General features: G+C 42.5%; 1 protein-coding gene across 2 annotated transcripts in view; it reads left to right on the top strand.

Annotated features, from left to right (window-relative positions):
• The window catches only part of NRTN (neurturin), a 134,293-nt gene extending 112,918 nt beyond the window's left edge, over positions 1-21,375 (top strand). The window contains exons 2-3 of one of the 2 annotated variants that reach the window (XM_069217104.1): positions 5,816-5,976; positions 18,677-21,375. In XM_069217104.1, the coding sequence (XP_069073205.1) occupies positions 5,820-5,976; positions 18,677-19,125 (606 nt within the window). In that variant the 5' untranslated portion in view covers positions 5,816-5,819 and the 3' untranslated portion in view covers positions 19,126-21,375. Of the gene's footprint in view, positions 1-5,717; positions 5,977-18,676 lie in introns of both variants that reach the window. The other variant, XM_069217103.1, reaches the window with a different exon arrangement.
• Positions 21,376-25,254: the final 3,879 nt, after the last annotated feature.

The raw sequence follows: 25,254 nt of genomic DNA, 5'->3' as shown, positions 1-25,254 counted from the left end.
AAGAAACATTGCAGTGTATTCAGATAAAAAATACTTTAAAAGAGACCTTTTACCCTTCAGTGTTTTTCATAACAACATTACAACATTTGCTTGTTTGTTGTTTGTATTGTCAGGTTGAATAAAGCAAATGTCTGTCAATCACTCTAGCAACCTGGTCAAGGCAAATATACCTTCTAAGAGCATTAACAAAAGAATGGGTTGTGTATTCCAAAGCCCGATACACAAACATTTTTGGACACCAGGATGGTATTTAGGTGCACAAGGAAAGGAGGTTGGGATTTTAGATTCCAGAGCCTAACTGACAAAATCAGAATTTCTGAAATTAAACAATCGTACTGAAAATGTTCCAGTATTCTACCTTTGGAAAGTTATTCCTCAACTGCATATTTGATCTTTTAGGATGGAAAAACCTACAGATATAATTGGCCAAACACAAAGGGCCTGATTACAACTTTGGAGGAGGTGTTAATCTGTCCCAAATGTGACAGATATACCACCAGCCGTATTACGAGTTCCATAGGATATAATTGACTTGTAATATGGCTGGTGATATATACGTCACTTTTGGGACGGATTAACACCTTCCTCCAAAGTTGTAATCAGGGCCAAAGTTCTTCTCTTGTGGATATTCTAATACATCTTAAAGGTAGTTTCCCAATGTGGAAACAGACTTAAATTCACTTATTGTAAAGTATGGGCTGCTTTCACTTCAACTAGTTCATTTCATAGGCTCATCATTAAGCCTTTTGCATTTGGGAAAAAATACGTAAAATAAATCTTCGTTCTTGACATTATTAAGTCTCTGATTTTGACTCTGGTTTAGCTATTTGGCTGGTCGTTTTTGGTCAAACATCTGCATGCACAGTTCTGGGTACACCGATTAAACTATATAGTAAAATGGTGGTAGTGTTCCCTAGATATTATTGGACCAGTTTGTAGTAACTTTCTGGGTCATCGACAGGATTATCAAGAATCCACAGGTATTGGTGGCTACATTTAAATTCCTTGTGGAGAAATATAGCAGTTTCGGCTGGACTTATGTTTTCACTGTTTTTCTAAGAGGTTTCACTTCATCCTTTACTTAATACCAAAGTTTCAGGCGTTGTTCAGGCTTATCCCAGTTTTTCGCCCTTATGTGCACCAAGTGGCCAAGTAAAAATGACTGGAAATGTGTCTGGTTCCCACTCAAAGTTCTGACTTGTCGGTCTTTGGGCATGACCACAATTGCCCCAATCCTTCCACCCAACTTCTTCTGAGTAACACTCATGCTGATGAGTGTTTACCCCAAACTCATGGCATCAGAAAGTTCTTAAGGCACAGATATCTGCTTGTCCCGCCTCTTTCTTCTATCAACACATGCTTTCCGTCTCTATGTCACCCCGGTATGTTCTCTTTCACCCCTGTTTTCTCCGCTCGTCACCATTTTATACCTTTCTCTTCATCCTTCTTACTCCATTTTTTGCCTTCTTCTCTCTTGTTCTGTGTCTGAGGCTCAAAACAACGAGACCTGGTGCCCACCACCTCCAGAGACCCCCACAAATTAAGCACTGCGGAACACTTGATGAGCCCCAGGAGAGAGAGTGTAATCCCTGGTCCCATAGAACTCCTGATCACATTTCATTCTGGCTGCAGTTACCCAAAAGCCCCTTCTCAAGCATGACACTATGAGGCAAGAGATGGCAGAGTGTCAGGGCAATTTTATTTGGTACCGCTGTAGTCTGCCAAATGATCAACTGGCTTGCTTTGTGAAATTCATCTGCTTGCAGCCTCATGCAGTTTTTACAGTCCAGGAAGTTATAATACTCTCTGAACTTCTCAACTTTCCATTCCCTGGTCTTTCCATCCCAGTACAGAATTGCAAACTAATTTCTTATGGAGTATTCTTGTTATGGGCTCCGTCCCACAGAGCTTGATGCATAAAAAAATAATATGTACCAGTGCCCAGGGATTTTAGTAGGAACCCACTACCCCGCATCACCGAACGCCACCACCCTACACATCTAGTTTCTTTATCTCATTCTGGCAGGACCATTTTAATCCCAAATGTTTACCTTTGTCACTGTTTTCCTATCTTTTTCTTCCTTCTTCCTCCTTTCTCTGGTTTTTCTCTCTTTTCTCTCTAGCTCTGGGTGAAAGTCTGATACTTGAAATGGAAACTGACTACACATTCTGCCCGGCACTGACTGCACCAGACTACCAGTTTGCTACTGAAAAGTGCCAGTACTCCTCCAGTAAAAGTGTTGAAGCACTGACAGCCCCCAAAATAAGAGCAGCTAACCATCATTCCCAACAACTGGCTAAAAGTAATCACTAGACCCCCACAAGTACATAAGTGTGCCATCCTGGATGCCTCTCTCAGTGCAAAGAAATGATGGATACAAACGTTTATATCATTTGAAACCACTCTTAATTACTCTGGGCAAACACTCTATTCCATCATTTTAGCTCTCCTGTCCTATTAAAAGCACAGAGAAGCAATTTGAAAAACAGTCTAGAACTAATCCCAAAATTGACAGGCTTCCCCAAATTGCTAGGATAGCATGTGCCAAGGGAACAATCGCTGTAGCCTTGTTGGGCATTTACAGCTGAATGACTGAAAAGTTGTAGAATTTACGAGCAGAATTTTAGTAGCTCACAGCTGTAATATGAATGCTATTTGGGAAATGACAAGCCTGACTTTGAAAGGACCTTGTTTCGTGGTGGTGTAATACAAAGTGATGCCCCCCCTGGCAAAGCCAAGGATGGCCCCTCTTCAGCTCCATGTCTCAAAGACAGTCATAGTCCTTGAGCTGAAAGGTGGCCCCCTGAAGGGTGTGGTCCCCTGCACTGAAGGGGTTGCAGGGGATTGGCTTACGCCCCTGCGGTCAGAGTATCAGAGGTGTGGAACCCATCAGCTGGTCCTGGCATGGGCTGCCCTGCTGAAGGACACTTTCACTCTGCTGCAATCCCACCACCTTGGGTACCTTCGCCTTACACCACTGGTCCAAACCTACACTTCTCTCCTGTCCGGACCAGGATGCTGGAGAAGAAAAGTGAGGAAAGTAGTACATTGGTGAGCAAGACTGCACTTCACGGGCACAGGGAGACACACACACACACACACACACACACACATGCAGTAAGTGCACAAATAGCAGCTTGAATGCTTGTATTTTAAATTTAGGGCCAGATTTACAAGATCCCTGCGCCTCCTTGCGCTACATTAGCAGATTTTTTTTTACGCTAACGTGGTGTTAAGGAGGCCATTTCCTCATGCCATGTTTACAAAGTGGTGCATTGCTTGCATTGTGCCACTTTATAACCCCTTATGCCACATTATGCCTGCACCAGGCATAATGTATGCAAGGGGGGGCGTTCCCACGCAGGGAGGCTGCAAAAAACGGTGCAGGGAAATCTACTAGATTTCACAGCAACATTTTTTCTGTCATTTTTAACGTCTGCTCGGGGCAGGCAGTAAAGTGATGGGCCCGTAGTGACCCATGGTCCTCCCCAGTGCTTTTCTGCTCTAGTGCAATTATTTATGGTGCTAATCCAGCAAAGTGTCACAACCGTGTCATAAATTATGACACTATTGTCTTAACGGGCGCCATGGTGCACCGTATTGTAAATACGGAACAACATGTTGTCATTAGGTGGGGCAGGGGCGATGCAAGAAAAGTGGCACATCGGGACCGATGCACCAATTTCTTGTGTATCGGGCACTAAAATTCTTAACATTTGAGCAGAGCGCAGTAAAGTTTTGGAACATTCTGCTCAGAATCTCTTGCTCTGACGGGGCTCTCTCCTTCGTGGGGTGGGACATACAAACCTCGGGGCTATTTACAAGGGTTGATGGATGTGTTAGGGTAAAGGGAGGCGCCAGAGGGGGCTTCCGGAGTAGGCCACCTCACCTATCCTTTTGTTTTGGAGAAAATGTCAGCTGCAGAAGAAAGATGGCGCGGGAGAGCCGGGTTTGGAAAACTGTTTATAGCTATAGGCTACTTGAGGAAAGTCTCTGTTTACCTGCGTGGTCAGCCCTAGCTGATTAATTGACGGACCTCCTTCTCGCCTTGGCAGCGGCGTAGGTCACGTGACCTGCACGGGGTGGCAACTGGGCATGCACCAAAGATCTGTAGGTATGCAAGGGTACTTGTCATGCGCGGTGCTAGCAAACCCTATGGGAGCCGAGAGGATACTCTGAGTATTTTGTAAGTCAGGACTTAGCAAAGTCTTTTTTTGATATATATATATATATATATATATATATATTACACCCCCCGACACACACATTTAACTTTCTTTACATACTTTTTCTACAGGTGCACCCCCACAGTGGGGTGCTCATGCCCCCTCCCCTCTGGTGTTAAGCTCATACATTCTTCGTATTTTTCCCTGATTTCCTTGTTATTGTATTTTGCGCCTCTTGTGCATTTCATCTGCACCTTCCCCAGCTTGGTGTTTCTTAGTTCCCCCAGATAAAGGAATTGCGGCTCCTTCAGTTGACACCCTGTAAAACAAACTTATAAGATCAATATTATTTTGAACACTGAATGAAGGGTTGAGGTTGCCTGAAGGATAAAAGGCACAGCGTGGGTACCAAATGAAGGGCACAGATTGGCATGGACATGGACGGAAGGGTAAAACTGGGTATAGAATGAAGGGCAAAGCTTAAGCATGAGATGCAGGGTACTGCTGGGTACCGAATGAAGGGCACATATTGGGCATGGAATAAAGGGTAAAACTGAGTACTAAATGGAGGGGCAGAGCTTGGGTACAGAATGAAGACCACAGATTGGATACAGGATGAAGTGCACCCTTTGGCTGTAGAATCATGGGTACCGCCTGGGTACGGAGCGAAGGTTTCATATAAACTTAAAGACACTGCTTTGATGCTGAATAAGGGGCGGGGACCAGACATAGAAGAAAGGGCATACGTATCATATTAAACGAAGGGCACACGTTGGCTATGGGATGACGGCTAAGGATCCCATCAAGAAGCAAGGTCAGAGCTTGTGTACAGAAAGTAGGGCACACCACTGGCATACAGTGAAGAGCAAGGCTTGGGAACCAAAAGAAAGGGGCACTTAGGACAAAGAATAAAGGATACCTGGGACAGCGTGGATACAGAATGATGGGCACAGCTACGGTAGGTAAACAAGAATACAAAATGAAAGTCATAGAAGGAAGTGCCCAGTTTGGTTATAAGATGAAGCGCATTTGTTGCATATACGTGAGGTGTTCTCATCGGATATAGAGTGAAGTGTACTTGTTGGTTACAAGATGAAGGACTAAGCTTAGGTACAGAAGGGCACCACTTGGGTTTTCCTTTGAAGGGCAATGATTGGGTATACAATGCTGGCCAAAGGCTGGGTGCAGACTAAAGGACACAGGTTGGATACAGGATGAAAGGTACAATTTTGATAAAGAATAATTGGGACTGCATGGTTACAGAAGGCTGGGTACCAGTTGCCTACATAGTGAAAAGCAGGTCTTGAGTATAAAATAAAGGGCCTTGTGGGCAAACTGGTGTTAGCCCGTGTGGAACAATGTGGCTTCTGTTGCTCTTGGCCTGATTTGTCATCTGTGGGGAGGGAACAGCAGTCATATGTGGTCTCGGCCCCATTTATAGCACCATGACCGTCTGGCATCTCTCTTCCCACAGTGGAAGTTGCCTAAGGGGGGAAATATTAGAAATCCAATCCACATGCTGAATTCTCTTTGTTTTGCCTATTTTCCAGAGTTTCAATGTTGGGACTTGCTCTAAGATGAAGGTATGGAAGTGGGCGGCCATTGCCTCGATGCTCTTCAGCTCCATCTTGTCCATTTTGGTTTGTAGAGACATGTTCATCGGAAGCTGGAAGTTTGGCCCCTTCTCGTACTCCTACTCCTCCTCAACGCCATCGTCATCCTTGTCGTCGTCATCAATGCCATCATTCAGCAGAGACCGGCAGAGATACCCACGGGCACTGGAGCGCCGACAGCCTCTTATTTCTCAATGTGAGGTTAAAACTCATTTTTAATGGTTCTTCTTCAGTACAGATGGAGGGTGCGAGGAGGATGGGGAGAGAAGAGGAGGGCGGGGGGGAGAGAGGAGAGGAGAAGGGAGTGGACAAATGATGACTAGGGAATGGTGCCTGCTATTCTACTGATTTAAGATATTCATCCTTAATACCTGTTTTAACAAACTTGCTGTTGTAGCCACGGGGCACTTATTTATTAAAATGTATCAGTGCTCATTCGTACACCGGCGCTAGTACTCCAGACGGGGAGCACTGCTCCAACAAGACCCAAGTGTCCCAGCCTACACAGCCTTCTTCACTCATCTCTGTGAGACTACATTTAGGGTGCCTTAGCCAAACACCTAATAGTACTGCATGTGTCAATCAGGGGAAACAATGATCTTAGCTCCAAGCAAAACAACATTCTGTCATTTGGTCGTACTACACTTCCCTTACTTCAATGCCAATTTTGATGCCTTTTCTAGTAATCTGGTGCCCTCATGTGGTCTCACGTTGAAAAGTCATAAGGTGTTTGTTTACATTGGCCTTAGTGTACAAGGAGCTTTGCCTTGCTGATGTACATGCATAGCCCCAATGCTTTGATAATGCAGCTCAGTATGAAGGCCAGTACAAAATGCATTTTTTAGGCCTTGGCCATGAATGTCTCTGTTCGTGTGGTCCAAGGTTTTCACCCGTCTCCTCCCTGCTTTTGCTCTCTGATTCCTCTCCATACTCTCCTTGCACTCTGGATCTGACTTATGGCGCATCCTTAGCCTAAAAGTTAGTGGCAACTGACAGTATTACAGTTTTGTGCTTTTTTTATGTTTTGCTTTTTTCAGACATGTTTCTACTGGCTCCACATGAAGCGATATTGGATGTTTCGTCGATTTCCCCCATAAATATTACACTACATAACAATTTAGTTTGTGGTTTGGAGTGCCCTAAGAATAACATTTCGTCGGATACCGCCGCCATACAGAGGCCTTTGCAGTTCTTAAGCTGAACGAATTGCTGTATTTTTGTTTTTGATAAAGTGGGGTTAGCAAGCCATTTGATTTCAAGCATGCACATTAAACGTCAGGCAATATTATGTTGAACGATTGGGCTGGCATGACCTGCACATGCTGTGTAGAAGCCTAAAAGAGAAAAACAAGTGTTTCCCACACACTTTTGGAACACAAGCAAAGCATTCCTGTGGAAACTGTTCCAGGAATGAAGCAGAAGCCTGCAACCCAAGCCTGCCAGGCACAGAGCTCATTGGTTCTTTATGGAACAGGCAATAGTGCGGACACCTCATTCCTCAGGACCTCGAATGGACACAGACACTTCCGGTAGTTGGGCACTCCAAGGCAGAAGAGGACGGGCTATTAAACTTAGCAGACTCATTTCCAGTGTCCATGCTGTACTGGAGGTTTTAGCCCGGCACCCCTACAAGGCTAGGGCTGGTCTTCGGCACATTATCAAATGGCGACTGATTTTAGCCTCTCTAAAGATCAGCTCTTTTCTACATTTCCTATGTGTGTTTTCCATTCTGCGCTGCAGAGCCTTCTTCCTGGCCTCTGATGTGAGCGGGTGGTGACCACTCACAGCCACTTCGACGCCTCTCACACTCCAGCGTGGAGCACGTACTCGGGGTATCCTGCCCAGGTATCGCCCCTATTCTGCTCAAGTCACCTTGGTCAGTTCCTCTCCGGAGTTTTTAGAGCTAAGACAAGCTATGGGTTACTTGAAGTAAAAAATTATCATTTTTTGCTCTTTAAACTTTTTTGGCCTTGCCCCAAATTTCTCATTGTTCTCTACCACTTCTGCACTCCACTGCACCAAAATTCCAGTTCACCAGTTGCAAATACCTTCTCCTACGCAAACACTCATTGTGGAAAGTCCACCCGAAAGTGGTTATATTTTAGAAGTGGTTTATTGTGTCCAATGGGGTCTGTCGATTGCTTTCGTTGTGCATTTTAACCAGTCAAATTGCACTTTTTCTTGGCTGAACATATATATCCAGCTATCCAAAGCCCCACATGCTGCCAGCTGAACCAGCAGAAATAAGTTGGAGTTCATGGGAATTCCAGAATATGAGGGAGGTGGCAGTGTGTGTCAGGCATCCGCACCTCTTCCATCAACCCTTCCCTACAGAGCCAGATCAGTGTGGTCATTTCGGCCTGTTTCTTTCAACTTAAAGTCCTTCAAAAGGCCTCTCCTTTCCTTCCAACACATTTGCATCCCTAGGGTGCCTCTACCTGTAGTCTTTGCAGGATTTATTATTTTACTGTACGTGTTCTTCCGATGCTTCTTTGATCCAGATGCGGCAATTCCACACTTTTTCCATCAGGTAGCTCGTGGGCTCAAGAAATACCATCAACTAAAGTTTTATGGAGAAGAAAAGTCACCATTTGTATGAATCTATTATCTCCATTTTAAAACTTGTCATGGTCCTGAAGACTGTTTTGCGCTGGAAGCGACCCGCTGGTTCTGGTTCACTATCTCTGCCTAGACTATGGCCACTGGAATTATGTGGCAAAAGAGCACCAAATTATGCAGCAGGGTTTACTAAATTATGCAGCAAAAAAGGCAAATTATGTGGCATAATGCTGCCAGTTTTGAGATAATATTACCTCTTGTTTCGTCATTTTTACATATCTTAACACTATCTGGACAAAGGTTTCACCACAATCAGATTTAGCAATAAACACAGAAAGATGACCAGACAACCTTTTGAAGGACTCTCCACTGCGCAGCAACGCTTGTTGCTGCATTTTCAGTATTTTTTTTTATCAGTCAGAACTAGAAACATTTTTGTTAAAATCAGAAGACTATGCCTCAGGGATTATGCGGAAAATGTGGCAATCTTTTATTCTGCTGAAAATGCTGCAGCTGCAAAATCCCACAATTCCAGTGGCGCTGTCCTGGACCAAATACCCTTAATCAGTATGTTTCACTTTAGAAATGCACTTACATTCCATGCAATTTTCCCTCCATTCAACCTCTTTCTGCTCGTACTCTTGTTTTCTGGCCTCTAAGTGGTACCGGTTGTTTAAATACAGTCACGCCGCAGCATTTGCATCTCCACTGGACAGCAGGAAGTCTGTGCTTCGTATTCCATCTTCTTTCCACACACCTTCCATAAGCGCTGAGGGATGATGCAGACACCCGTGTAGCTTTTTACGTTATATGTTTCTACCTTCAAGTCCACCATCTCAGAACTCACACGCTACGCCATCTTGGAATGTTTTCTATGCGCTCTACCACTACTTCAACACACCACTGCAAAACTACACGGAGATACTTCTTTCAGATGAAAGTAAAAATTTTAAGCAAATTCATGTCTTGATATTTAAGTATTTAAGTAAGGAAGCCCATACCGTAATTACACCCCAAGCACAAAACTAAATGCATTTACTAGCCTTTATGAAACCCTTATGCTAATCTTAAACCCATCTCCTAATTCATCCCAATGACATGGATTTACATTAATTATCAATAATTATCTGCAAACTAACTTTAATACTAACCTTAATCCATACTTAATTTTAATCACCGTTAGTGATCCATAACCTAATTCTAATACTAACCTTGACAAATAGTTAATTGAAATCAAATTTAGATAAATGCAAAAATCCTTGAATTAATCCCAATGCTAATCCTAATTAATTTAAAATGAAATAATGATAAATAAATAAACAAACTATCTTAGCCATTAATTTACATTAAGGTTTATCAAATTAGATTACATTACATTTTAATGATAACACCTACACCCTTAAATAAATGATAGTATATCAAAGTTAAATGACTTGCTTATATGCACAAAAGAACCCTAAATAGAGAGAAACTCATCTGTGCTTTTGGAACATCTAAGGTAGATGTCTGCATTAAGCTGACAAGGTCACCTTAAACATTACAATACATTATGCTACATGACATTACCCACTTCATTATAGTGAGTTTGGTGTTGAAATCACAGAGGATAAGAAGTTTTCCTCACTGAAAATGTTTGTATGCTCTGGTTTTCCTGTTCCTGGTACTGGGTGAAGCCTGTCAATAAGGAGACGCAGGAGGGCCCTGTGGTGTGTAGACTATAAAGGGAAATGTTTATTTTCTTCTGATAACATATACAGGACATTAATGCAGTGCAAAGTGTTGTCAGATGCTAGGGTTCGGAGAGTACTTCCATATGAGAAACTGGTATGCACTTAGGATGCCCAGACCTTGAAAAGCAAAAACCAGGACATTCCACAAACATAGAAGGAGGACTGCGGTGATGCAGACACAAACAATGAGAGATTAAAGGTGGGAGGGGGTCAAATGCAAACTTTACATTTAGTAAAATCTGTGTTAACTAAATTGCTTTAGGCTAGAGAATACTCATTAATCCTGCGGTGGGACACGTCAACTTTGGCCTCCATCTCTGGCCAGGTGACTCTGTCTGAAATCCAGGATCTCTGGTAAATGTATCAAAATTTCCCATGACAGAGGGTGAAAAACCATGACTTTGCCAGCAAATTCAGCTCACCGGGTCACCTTGTAGGCACCAGACCTGGGCCCATAATGCGCACGCATGTACCCCAGCTATGCCTCTGCTAAATGCTGTCACTGAGGAACTGGTTTGTAATGGGCACAAATCTAGCTATGGTAGAGGTCTAGCTCCAGCCCGGCTCTTCAGCCCAATTAAAGAACAAGCCAAAAACGAGCCAGGACCCTTCTCTCTCCCCTGCATTATGCGCTCAGTAAAATAAAAAGAAGGCAGTTTAATAAGTAATAATTGACAGGTGATGTCACACAATATGACCAAGGATACATAAATGTGCGTTTCTTCTACCTACAAATAATGTGCAGTTTAAGCGGAGTACAGAAAAGTGAAACTACATCCAGTACGCATGGGGATCCATCACATGAAATGAGCAACATAAGTGCTTAAGTAAGGCACCATCTCTGCTGCAGTTTTGGGATGACTGATGTCTTAAATAGTTGAAGAGCTGGAGCAGCGCTGTTTTATCACCTGTGACCATGGTAAAGGTTGCTCGTCAGTGCTTAATTAAACTGGAATGGCATGGGCAGCAAAAAAACGATGGATTTAGACCCAGATCACTGTACTGGGGGTGAATGTTTGACAATGTTCAGCATTCCGTCCATCACTTGTTGTTTTTGCTTTGTCGCCCTAAGTGGGAAGGGTATGCCCAGACGTGGGTCCCGTGCTTCCCATGCCACTGGATTCAAGCTAGCCTGGCTGATTAGGGGTGAAACCCCGAAACCGGTCCCAGGATGCTTGTTTCCAGTCCAGAGAAGACCTGGCCTAGCAGTTCGGGCTGGACTGTGAAAAATAGGATGCTGATGAGATGAACATTGTAAAATATATCAGAAGACCAGTTATGTGGAACTATCCCACAGAGACACGGTTTGCCAGGAATTAGGATACTGCTGTGGGTAACAGTTGAAGGGGTGCAGCAGGAATTGGATCAAAAGACAGTACACATTGAATAAAGATTGCCTGAAAGCAATATCATATATATAATTAGCAAAATATTGGCTCATTGGGTGGAAATTTTCTATTATTAACTTTAATGGGTGATATTTTGTAGGACACAACATTTCTCTCAGGCGATATTTGTGCAACTTTTTTCTGATACCGTAGCATTGCAACAAGTCCAATGCAACAAGTCCAATGTACTTCCTCAGTGGAGGAATATAGATGACAAGTTGTCACATGACATGTCCCTTGGGTAATCACTCCCTAAGTTGCTTTCATTATTTGCTTTTAATTGCTAGTAATAGGCAGGGCTGGCACACTGGCCTTGAATTAGTTTTATTTTCAGTTAGCTAGGTTCCCATTTTCCAGTCTGCACAAATGAGTGAAATAATCTTTCAGTGGGCGTTAAATTTTGGCCAGGTCTTCTCTTGCATTTCCACTGTTTGTGACTCAGTTTTCTCTCATATCTTGTCCGTGGTCATGTTTATATTGACTCCTTCCTACATTCATAAAAAAACATTGGGCCTGATTCAAAATCTAAATCCCATTGTTTTCTGTGGGATTTAGACTTCGGCGGGTGGGATGTCCGTCACCGTTGTGACAGAGTAACCCCTCTGCCAAAATCTAAACCAGGCCCCTAATCTCAAATTAAACCTAGCCTCACTCACGAATCTGCAATAATTATAAACCATTAATTTCCCCTTCAAATAATGACCTCAGGAGCTTTGGTGGCTATGATGATTTATAGACTGCCAGGTCACCAACTTTCAAGGTGTTTTAAGTCGCGGAAGGCTCACAAAATATCTATTTAAAACATAACTCTAAGAAAATCAAAACTAGGACTTGGAAAAACCCCATGCTAGCAAATTTAAATCGATACGTTATGCTCCTTTAATTAAAAAACAATCTTAAGGGATAAGTCTTCACAAACCACATTTGTGGTGACAGGAGTCAAAATACTCATAGTTTAACATCGACCTGCAACAATGCCATCTTCACAATATTGACTTTCACCATGCCATCAAGGAAAGTAGATATGGAGTTAGAATAGTAAATATGGGCTTGTTTAAAGACTTACCATGACAACATAGTTTAGTCGATACTGTGGAGTCAATATCCCAGGTCCAGCTCTCTTTCTTGCTGTCAGCCCCCGAACAGCCAGACTCTTGCCCTCCTTGTGCCTAATTTTTTCCTTCTTCTGGTCTTTGCCTTTTGTGCCTTTTCCCTTTGCCTTTTTTCTTCGCCTTAGTGCCTTTCCCTTTTGCCTTAGTGACTTTCCCTTTTGTGCCTGCCTGTGCCTCAATATTTCTCTCTTTTTTCTCCCATTTGCTTCACCACATCCCGTGTCCTGCTTCCTGGTAGCCCAATCCACCACCAACCAGCACCCCTCCCTCCTGCCAGGACCTACTTAATGGAGTCCACAGCTCGGCCGTGCTGCTGGCACATCAAAGGTGCACCAAAGGCAAACCCTTCTGCTCCCATCTGCATCTGAACTATGCCCACTGCCAGAATTCCTGGTTCTCCTACACCACACACACAACCACACGACTGCTAAGCTCCGAACCTTGAACCATGGATGCTGCTGCACTTCCCCGTAATCCATGGCAGGACCTTTCTCCTGCATCCACTGCTCCTTCTCCTGAATCATCAGTTGGCCCACCAACATGCCATCCACCACCACGCGAACCAACCAAAACAATGCACCTACTTCACAACTTGCCTGCCTCCTCCTCAACATACGCTCGCTTTGTAAACACTCAACTGAGATCTTAGACCTCATCATCACTATCACCCCCAAACTCATCTTCACTGAGACCTGGCTCACACCCGCATCTGTTCCTGGTATCGCCACAGCAACAGATACAAGATTACACACTGGGACCACCCCAACAAACCCAGAGGAGGGATCGCCATCATCCACAAAGAAAACACCACTGCACCACCGAAACAGAAGACACCATCCAGACCATGGAACACCTCAACTTCAAGTGCCAAACAGATGGAAAACCCAGCATCAAAGACGCCCTCGCCTATAGGCCACCTGGACCATGCCCCAGCTGCTGCACTGTCATCCCCAACTTCATCGCCCTTCTCACCACTGACTCCAAAGAATACATTTTTCTTGGAGAGCTGAATTTCCACCTCAACAACACCAATACTGACAGCCTCCTCAACAGCATTAATAACATCAGACTCACCCAACGCATCACCAACCCCACCCACAATGCAGGACACACGCTGGACCCCATCTTCAACCTTCCAGCAACAGGGTCAAATACAGCCATGTCACTGAATTCACCTGGACTGACCACGCCCTCGTACAATTCAACATCTCCAGCCCCTGCACCTCCACCACTGAGAGTCCTAGCACTACCAACCACAGCTGGAGCAAAGTATCTGAGAGCCAATAGGTTCATGCCCTCAACATATTATGCCTTAACACTGCATCAAACCTGGACCAAGCTGTCAAAAACTTCAACTCCGGATCACCAACTGTGCCAACATCATTGCTCCCATCTAAAGCAGCAGACAGGGGAGTTCCACCGAGCAGGCAAGATGGTATACCAAGGAACTGAGCACAGTAAAATGCCATTGTAAGCAACTGGAAAGAAGATGGCAACCAAGCAAGGACACTTCAGACAGGACCACCTTCAAGACTTCCCTCAACCTTTACCATTGGCTCCTGAGAGAGACAAAGAGGAAAGCCCTATCTGATTGCATCACGTCCAGTTCTAACCACAGCAAAGAGCTCTTCAACAACGCCAGAGAGTTCACCAACCCCACAGCCACAGAAAACAGCGTCACCCCCTCCCAAGAACCATGCAACAGACTTGTCGACTTTTTCCACAAGATCACTAAAATCTATAAGAACTTCCAACCCCAGCCCAAGCCCTCAGACTTCCTTCATCTTCACATACTCACCAAAATCAACACAGACCACCTACTTACCTCATTGGACCAAGTCACCCCGAAGGACACCAACACCATCACGAACTCCTTTTACTCAGAAGCCCCCACAGATCCCTGCCTGCACCACATTTTCAACCTCAGAAGCCACAGGATCAGCAACAAGCCCATTTCCTTTTTAAACTCCTCACTTGCCACGGCCACCTTTCTTGAAGATTGGAAACATGCAGAAGTCAAACCACTCCTCAAGAAACCATCTGCCGACCCAAGCAAGATCAAAAGCTACTGCCCCATCTCCCTTTCTCTGCTAGAGTCCTGGAAAAAGCCATCATCTGACGACTCACAAAATACCTGGAGCAGAATATTCTCCTTGACACCTCCCAATATGGATTCTGCAGCAACCACAGCACAGAGACTGCCTTGATTGCAGCCACTAATGACATCAGAGCCTTGCTCAACCAGGAAGAAACACTGGCTCTGATCCTCCTCAACTTCTCAGCAGCCTTTGACACCATATCTCATCACTCCCTGATCAGAAGATTGAATCATATTGGTATCCAAGGAAATGCCCTCAAGTGGATCGCCTCCTTCCTCACCCGCAGAAGGAAGAAAGTCTGCATATCTCCATTCTCCTCCAAACCCAAGGACATCATCTGCGGTGTCCCTCAAGGATTCTCCCTCAGCCCCACCCTCTTCATCACCTACATGAACCCCTTGGCCAGCATCATCAGATCCCGCGGACTAAACATCACATCCTATGCAGACGACACCCAGCTCATCCTCTCGCTCTGGGAAGATTCCACCACCACAAGACCCAACTTCCACAGGTGCATGCTGAGCATCGCCAGCTGGATGAAGGACAACTGCCTGAAGATCAACACAGACAAAACCTAAGTGCTGATCTTTGTCAACAACACTACCACCCCTTGGAATGACTCTTGGTGGCCCTCAGAACTAGGACCCTTACCAAAACCAACCGCCAACGCCAGAAACCTCAGCATAATCATGGACAGCAAACTGATCATAAAGTCCCAGATTAACGCAGTTGCCTCTGCCTGCTTTTGTACAATTTGCATATTATGAAATGTCTTCAAATGGCTCCCCCTGAACACCAGGCATATCATCACTCAGGCCCTAAACATCAGCTAATTAAACAACGGCAGCACACTCTACGTTGGGATCACCCCAGACCTTCTGCAGAGACTCCAGACTGTACACAACTCTGCTGCCAGATTCATTCTCAACCTCCCCAGATGGGCCCACATCACCCCCATTCTCAGAAAACTCCACTGGCTCCCCATACTGAAGAGATGCCAGTTCAAGCTGATGATCCACGCCTACAGGAATTCCAGAGAGAACTCATGACCTAGCTGTTTGACTGGGTCACCAGAACCATCAAGACCCTAAAGCGCCTGGATACCCTCTTGGGTGATTAGTCATGCTATATAAATCCACTTGATTGATTGAATGAATAATTGTGCAGACCAGTACAATTGTAATTGGTACTGAGACTAACAACTATCTTGGGAGTATTAACCAATTAAAAATGAATAAATGACCTACACCAAGTTTCCTATTCAAGCCTACAACTTATGAATATGTTACTAAACAAGTTACTAAAACTTTATCAAAGTTCCAACAATGATTATTCTTTTATTTCTGGCCATAATAATGCCTAGGATAAGTGGGAAACAATCCTGAAGCCAATTTTCAATCTTCAATAAGGTTTACGTAGAAATGTGGATGATGACTACCTTCCATAAATTAATTTATAAATTAATAAATATTATCAAATATATCTGAGTATGAATCCACGCAAACCCAACAGAAAACAGTATGTGCTCAACTTATGATTGTCTAACCTGGTACAAGGAATGTTTAGTCAGAGAATGTGCACAGCACCTTTTTAAAGTTTTCCAATGCATGCATCAAAACCTAGAAAACAATACCTATCTACTGCATTAAGTGAGAACTGGAAAATAATCACTTACTATAATTTATTGCCATTTTGTCCATTTCGGGAGTGGAAAAATGTGTTAGGGACATATCAACAGTTGACTTACCTCTGTTTTGGATAATTACGGGATCTAATTCAAATAAAACAGAATACATTTCATACATTAAAAGATATTTAAAAAAGCATTGAACACTGCAATAAAACATTGCAAACAAAACACACAAAATAACATGAGGGAAATATGAAATATTTACACATAGATTAGCTAAGAATCATGCTTTTCAACCATAATGTAAATTGATAGATATTTGCAGACCTAGAAATGGCATTATTCTTAGCAAGTGCTATTGAAATGGTCTGTATACTTAATGTACACAATTAGGGAACTTCATTATAAGCTTTACATACTTGCTATAATTAAGGCTATGTTGCATCTTCTTTCACATAATGCAGTGTATAAACTACACAGTATTCAAACATGTGTGTGGACGTTAAAAGTTAAAAAGATTTCCAAAGGTTATAGGTGATATAAAGTCAGTACTGTGATTTACTTTTCTGTAGATAATTCCAAATCTATTTATTTGGTACTAAATATTCAAGCAGAGGTCTAAACTAATAAAGTAGTTTTGGAGGCCTACGATTTAGATAATTATTCTAGTGCACAAAAGAGAATAACTAATTAATGGCTTCACTAAGACCCTCCTGCCTTCTGTAATGGATGGTGGGAGAGGTTTGAGTTTAGTTTTATGAAACTGAAGCACAAATTTACTCTGGAATCATATGGTCTTCAGCATGTGACTTAAATTGGGAAACCTGTTAAAAAAGCTTTTTTATTACTATCGCTTTTCTTCTGATAAACAAACTAATTAGAACTTGATCCAGACTTGTAATCAAGAATCCTACCTACAATATACTTACACGATAAAAGTAACAAAAAATAAATAAAGACATTTTACAAAAACCTGAAATGATCTGCTTAGCCAGAGGACACTCCAGCATTTCTGCGGTTAAATATAAGATTCCCAATAAAGCATGTCAACCAGTTACAATAACGTCCAGGACTCAGAGGCTCGAAGTCGAGCCATATTCCTTCTACCCACAAAGGCCCATGCGGTAGTGCAAAAAATACCACATATTTACACCGGGTCCAATAATCCATTAGTCTTTTAGAACTGTCACTTTATCTCAATGTATAAGAAAATTAAAACTGCTGGTCACGAAGACAGGAACACAAACAAAATTGGTGTTGGTATACAGGAAGTGGTTTGTCCACATACATAAACATTTTCTCAGAAGACAAAAATATTTAAACTGTAGTTGCTCCACTTTAGCTAATTATGCAAGCCTAAAGGTAGTCCAGAAGCATTCACTCATTTTGCAATTGAGTAACTAAGAATTTACCACTAAACTTCAGAACTACCCAGTGGAACCCGTGATTTTTTTTGCACTTTCTACAAGTATGCCTTGAATATTTTATGAATTTCACAAACGTAATTTACTCCAAACACTGAATTTTTACAAGTTGGCCCCTACTATCAGAGGTGTATATATTTTCCTTCCACACATAATATTAATTACTATCCATAATATTCACTTGGTTTTAGGTCAAGCATAGCAGTACGCATGCCTGCTTTTCTGACGTGTTGGTATGTATTTGGGCTTTTAACCACCCCCACCTCACGCCCATTACTATCACTCGTTTGCGGGCTTGCCCTTCTAAAATCCTTTCATGACATTGGTAAATGGTTTATGTTCGTCCCTCCTTGGGGACGTTTTGTTACCGCCTAGGCCATCGCCCCGTTACATGGACAATTGCACTTTTGCCTATAAGTTTGACTGTGAGCGAACTTCTTTTTCCTTTTGCGTCTCTTCACGCTGATGCTCATGGCGGCCATGGCACTTTGTATTCGCTCGCTTATGTGAAACTGTTTTACTTTTGATTTTCAAGTTATGTGGCAAGAAAAGTCTGGTTAGGATTTTACAATGCTAATAAATAGCTCTAACTCGAGCAAATGCGAGACCCATTGCATTGCAAATGCCTGTTATTATTTCCAGTTGTTCTGTGATCACGAAGTCACATTTCAAGATGGGTTTCAGCCACTTAAGAATGGCTGGCGATGACTGAGAGTAATCAATGTGGGATGGCCAAGTTTTAGCTGAAAGAGAACTACCTAACCAGAGAATACTTATTAGTGGGGGCAGGTGGAAAATGAATAATGTTGAATATACATATTAGTTATCTGGAGAAATAACACATTACCTTCTGTTGAGCATAAAAAATGCTTTGGAGCTGATGTTTTCATGGATGCATTGAGACATAAATGACACTACTAGACTGAGTAAACATTTACTTTCCTTGTATTGCAGATAGTGCCATGTTTGAAAGTTACACCGAGGGAGAAATCCGAGAACTCGTATCTACACTTGTGGAGCGCTACAGAGAAGCAATGAACTCTGGAGAGGAGGAGCTGCCTTCTTTCCCAAAAGGTGTGAACAGGATGAAACGAGCCCGGGCTCGGCACAAACCTTGCTCTCTGAAGGAACTTGAGGTTAGCGTCAGCGAACTAGGACTGGGATATGAATCGGACGAGACCCTCCTATTTCGATACTGTGCAGGAACTTGTGATGCTGCTCTCAGGAACTACGATCTGTCTCTTAAAAACATGAGGAGCAAAAAGAAAATCAAGAAAGATAAAATTAGGGCCAGGCCCTGCTGCAGGCCTCTTGCGTATGATGATGACGTTTCGTTCTTGGATGTTCACAACCGATACTACACTGTCAAAGAGCTATCAGCCAAAGAGTGTGGGTGTGTGTAAGGAGGAAAGTACTCTTGAATAATGCAACAAGGGGTCAAATACCCAAAGCAATGGCTAGGAAGGAAGAGCTGCTAAGCATACAGGCCAGTCAACAGAACTAGTGCCATGAGGGGGATGCTCATGGACACAAAAAAGTAGACATGTTGTATGTGTCTTGATGCCCAGTAAAGAATGGCTACAGTTTCAAGTCTACCTCAGTTTTGTAGTTGAACATAAAGGGCAACCACAGAACATGGTTTGGTTGCATGTGGTTATTGCATGTACACAACAGGATATTGAGGAGTATTTCAGGACTTTGGCCTAGGCCTCCACACATTTCCCACTAACACACGTCCGAGAGCTCAAAGAGGTGGGCATCAGAATCCCATGTGAAATCATAGACTGATGAAACATTTATTATTTGGAATGTGAAGTTCTCAACTACTGCGTCCCTAAACCACAGTATGCCAAAAATACTTGGACCAAATAATCTTTAAAAATAGTTTCTATGTGGTCCCTCATTTCCAGTTGTTTTATTTAAGATACTGCCCATATTTCCCGCTCTAGTGAAATGTCCATGCCAGATAAGACTATGATTGCTTGCAGTTGCATAAGGTCCAAGCCCATTTCTAAGGCAAAAGCCACAGTCAAGATATAATGTACGGGATTCAAAGTGTTTCAGACATAAATGAGATCTAAGGCATTTGTTATGACTTCTAAGTGCATGTAGAAATACACTTTTACTCTGCCTAGATGTGGAAATGTAAGAAATACTCTTTTGTATCTGAAGACCATATGATACCATTATTTTATTGAATAAGTATATAGGCGTTGTCTGTAAATGTACAGGAATATATATATAAATATATGTATATGTATAAATATTGGTGGAGATTTGCAAATATATACTATATAATGACGTCCCTGGCATTAGTTTCGTTTTTAAAAAAAGGATCCAATAATTCCTACTGAAATAGATCCCCATATGGTCCTGTTTTCTAACATGATTGTTCTTCAAAATTAAATGAAATGAACAAATGCTGTAGTGAAAGCTTACAGTGAGCACCTAAAAAGGTTAACTTATGGCCCAAAATTGGATACTCCTGTAACCACATTACTCCTGACCATCAGACTATATGACAATATTCGGCAAGTGTTTCCTTTTTATTATTTATTAACTGATTGTTATTACAGATCCTGTGCGTTTTTTTCAATAGTTATAAAATTAAAAGTAATTAAAGTAATGAATGAAATTTGGTGCATCTAGAAATATTTAATGTGATAAGTAAATCAGATTTAGCCCAAGATAATATGATTAATATGCTTCCGAGTTTGAATTAATGCTGTGCTACACTGAAAACGAGCTGTCGAATAGTTAAAAAGGAAAATAAAAAAGACTGTCTATGATATCACAAAATATGCTTCCAGCTGTCAGCTATGGCCACTGTTCCATGGAACTTACTGCTAGAAATACAAATAAAATATTTATTTAAGCCTTCTTATTCATGCGTCTTAAAATAAAAATTCTGTTATGTGTCGCTTTTAGTAAATTTCAAGTAGCAGTGGCTTTCAGATACCAGCGGGATGCCTATTATGGGTTTATGTCATGTTATCTCAATACATTTAAGATTGATACAATTTGTAGTAAACCTTTTTGTGTGAAATTAATTTCAAAGGAACTATCAGATTTCAAATTGATTGAACTAATTTTTATTGAAAAATTGTATTAGATTTTATATGTTTTCCAAGTTATTCTAAAATATTTTCCGAAATACTTACACATTGTATGCTTTTCTAAATTGCAAGCCTTATCTTAACCTTTGGTTTAGCATGACTTTTAACCTTTATATAATTCTTATAACAACCAAACTTTGGGGCTGACTTACAGTTTGGTGTATGTGAAACTCTGTCACAAACTAAAAGGATAATCCATCTGCTGCATTCCAAGTGCCATAGGATATCATACACTTGGAAGACGGGATTTCTCTAGGGCCCTTTGTTCCTAATAAAATTCTTAATCTTAATATTAAACCATAACCTTTCCTAAACTTAATTGAAATATTGTTCCTAATCCTTGCCTAGGCCCTAACCCTTACTACCTTACATAACACTGAACCTTAATCTAACCATTTCCCTAACCTTAGCCTTACTATTACGGTGTTTGTGCCCTTATCACCCTAATTTACAAAAACTGTGTGTATATAATTTGTAATTTTCTGATTTTTAGTTTCAATTAAATAGTTTTTTTACTTTTTATAAGAAGCGTTTTTTATTTAAATTTAGGCTGCATTATCACAGTTAAGCTGTACCCTCTAAGAAGAGTTACCAATAGAGTCAGAAGGTGTTTCCATTGTAAGCAGTGAATTTTGAAGAAATACAAAACAAAGTAATACATTTTAAAAACGTTTTGCAAACCTACAGTATTTTATTGCACCCTTAAGGAAACCGCAGTGTCTGCATGCAAACAAAAGAAGTTGCACATCCGTCGGTTCATTTATAGAAGGCTAAGGCATCTGAACAACAAACACTTCCTACACAAAAAGCCTCAAACCAGGAAGTAAACTGTCAATGTGTCAAGAATGTAAATACGTCAAATAACACACACTGAGTTTGGACCTGAGCTGCATGCCACATCTGCAATATAACAAAAGGACTACTTAATTCCCCATCATCAAAACCTAATCGCACACCTGGGTAAAGGTAACTATCCTCGAAATGCAATGGTCTTGGTAGACAATCTTTCCAAGCCCGTGGCACACCACGGAAAACACATTAAAGCTAATAGCTGAAAGGGGCTGACTTATAGCCCACTCGCTTTCACTATACTGTTTATTGTAGTTTTTTGTAAAAGTTTGCGAAACAGTAAAGCCGACTGCGGCAAGACCTAACCGAAAGGTGGGCACCATCCCGATGAGGAGTGTTTTGCAGACCTGCCGCCCTACATCACTGGGGACGCTCCTGCCACAATTTATCCATAGGTAGTGAACCCTAAAGGCAAAGCATCTTAGAGGCCGGCTCTCAGTTCACCCAACTGCTTAACTCGTCAAAAGAGGCGCTTTAATCTTTTCTGTCAAACATTTGATTGACTTTACAAACAAAAGAGGCCCATTTGATTGACTTTACAAACAAAAGAGGCCCATTTGATTGACTTTACAAACAAGAGGCCATGAACATGAGAAAATGAATTACTGCAGCCACGCATGAAAACCAAAAAAGGGGCTCCCGTCTCGACGACCTCTGCAGGCACGAACTAGCCTGAAGGCGGGAGACGTGACCCCTGACGTTCAAGGTCAAGGCTCGCGCATTAGGGGAGAAACTGAGCCTGGCCCGGCAGCTCTCGGTGTGACCCGCGGCCGGGGTCGGGGTGGGTGCCGGCTCCAGACCTTGCTCTTGGCCGAGGGAGGCTGAACTGGAACCGCCGGGGCTGAGAAGGCTCGCAGCGCTTTGGTCGTCACCCTCGGCAGCTACAGAAGTAGCCACGGTTCACTTATCGAAATCCTTATCCTCAGCTTTCATAAGACAAACCAGATGTAGGGGAAAGCGAGGGGGTCTGGGAGAGAGCGTGTTTAACCAGGAAAGTACTGTTTTTTAAAATCTTCTCTTGCATTCTAACTGGAAATCCTAAAAATGCTGCTACCTCCACTGACCTATTTAATAAAACGCACCGAGCATTTAACGAAAATGCAGACCTTTAAACAGCAGAAAATCTCTGAAGTGCCTGGCTGAATTCACATATAACTTTGCATAATCCCGCCGTCCCCGCCTCTCCACGGCTTTACTACTGTATTTCGCCTTTTCTATTAAATTTAGCATCTGCACTTGAAGATGGATTGCTCGTGTACTGAAGGCCATGGGCTCCTCCCATCAGTGGCTTTGGCCTTCCTGATTCTACACTCTTTGGCCCATATTTATACTTTTTTAGCGCCGCTTTTTGACGCAAAACGGCGCAAACTTACAAAATACAATTGTATTTTGTATTTGTACGTTTGCGCCGTTTTTGCGTCAAAAAGCGGAGCAAATGCGGCGCTAAAGAAGAATAAATATGGGCCTTTGTGTCCCTACACACCCTCCAAGGTAGGTGTCCCCATACCACGTTTTTCAACTCGAGCACTAGTAGTTCACATGGATTGTATGTGTACAAGTGCCCTCACACCGGAATGTCCTGATACCTGTTCCATGTAGTCTGGCCTTCTAGGAAAATAACTTTCAAATACTTTCAGTACTTTTGACAAGAATGGACGTCTACCAGGAATGGGGAATAACAACGCAGTGCCTGGGAGAGACTGTAGGCCAGATGTACAAAGCCATTTTGCATTTCTTAACGGTCTGAGTTGCAATAGTGGGCTGTTAAGAAATGCTAAATGGGCTTTTCAGATGTACAAAGCCCTCTAGGAAGACGCATATTGCGAGTTCTACCCTGTGGAAATCCAAATTTGCGGTCCTCTAATTAAGAAATAGCATATAGGGAGTACCTATTTGCGTTTCCTAATCAGATGTACAAAGCATTTCCTAAATGTGAATTGGGCATTTAGGAAATGCAGTTACCATCAACTTCAAGTCGATGGTACCCATGTGCAATTTAAAAAAAAGCACCCAAAGATGCTTTTTTTTTTTAAGTGCAATAGAGCACACACATACCCCGTGGGCATGTGTTGTGCTCTACATGTGCACCACTATTTTTGGAGTGCATTACAGGGGCCTATTGCCCATACCCATGGCCATGCCCTAATAGGAAATCGCTATTTTGGAAATGCAAAACCTGCGCATTATCAGAAATGGCATGGGATTTCTTGATGGCGATTCTGTAGTTTGATACATATCATTTTGCATTTTCTAAATAGGGATTTCTATGGAGTCACTATTTAGGAAATGCAAAATTGCATTAACGTAATTTTGTCCATGTGTCCTTTGCCGTTCTTTTTCCGCAGGAAGAAAATGTCAGCAGGAGAGTCAATGGAGGGTGAATGGGAAGGCAGTACAGGGAGGGCTTGTGCCTATCGGAATGAAGCACCGTCTGCTCCCCCAGTGCTGCTGCAGGGGTCAGGTGATGGCCGGGGTGGTGCTATCCACAGTCTAGAAGGCGCAGTACCTAAAAGTCCATTGTTTTTGCACCCAAAATTCTGAGGTCTGAAGTTTACAGATTAATTTCCTGGTTATCGCTCCGGGTGAAATTCCACCACTCATAAAAAGGGACTGAGCCACCAGGCACAAACTTCTAGGTGACTTTGAGTTCACCATTCTGCTGGTATTAGTCAGTCTGGTTTGAATGTAGCGTGTCTCTAATCTGTACCATTCACTTTGCTTCTGGACAGTATTTTTTGAAGGGCATCTTGCTCTAATTATCGTGCATTTATGTGATCACAGATTAAAACCCACTCCTGGAATGTTTTACGTGCTTCTTCTCAGAATGTGCTATTGCTCTTCCTGTGCGGTTTTCGCTTTCAAGGGCTAATGTGTCAATTTACACAACTGTGCATTACCCTGATTAACTGCAGTGCCCCTTTGCAATTAGATTTACAGCATATGGCAGCCATTTTGTTGGTTTAATGTTTGTTGCTTCAGAGACTAATGATGTGGATGTCTTTATAACTTTAACATTTTATGATTTGTGATACCTTTATCCCTGGTTTCCTACTTAAGTACCACCTACCACCACTGAGCAGCACACCTCTACTTGTGGGGTTTTTCACAGAAAGGCACTTTTGTGATAAACTTTTGAATGGTAAAATAGTTGGACCTTTGAGTATTTTTCATATGTACAATACACATCGACTTTCGAAGTACTCCTGGAATTCTTTCTACGTTCCCCCAAAAACTTTTATATTTACTCAAAATGTAGAAGTAAATCTACAGCAGTGGCGAAACGAAACTTGAAGGGGCCCCCTGCAAAGTACATGGAGAGGTCTCCCTGCCCATCACCTAACTCCTTCCAGACCCAGTCACTGTACTATGCTGAGGGCCCCCACGCCACATGGTCTGCAGGGACGAAAGTTACACCACTGATCTACAGGAGTAAATGTTTGACTTTTGTCTAGTACTTTAATGAATCAAATTGGCATTCAGTGGCTTCTCGTGAAGAACATTTAGGCCCTCATTCTGACCTTGGCGGGCGGCGGAGGCCGCCCGCCAAAGTCCCGCCGTCAGGTTACC

The sequence above is a fragment of the Pleurodeles waltl genome, chromosome 12 (assembly GCF_031143425.1).
Source record: "Pleurodeles waltl isolate 20211129_DDA chromosome 12, aPleWal1.hap1.20221129, whole genome shotgun sequence".
In the NCBI taxonomy this organism is placed as follows: Eukaryota; Metazoa; Chordata; class Amphibia; order Caudata; family Salamandridae; genus Pleurodeles; species Pleurodeles waltl.
The sequence above is the reverse complement of the archived record's forward strand: the minus strand, read 5'-3'. Positions and strand labels throughout refer to the sequence as shown.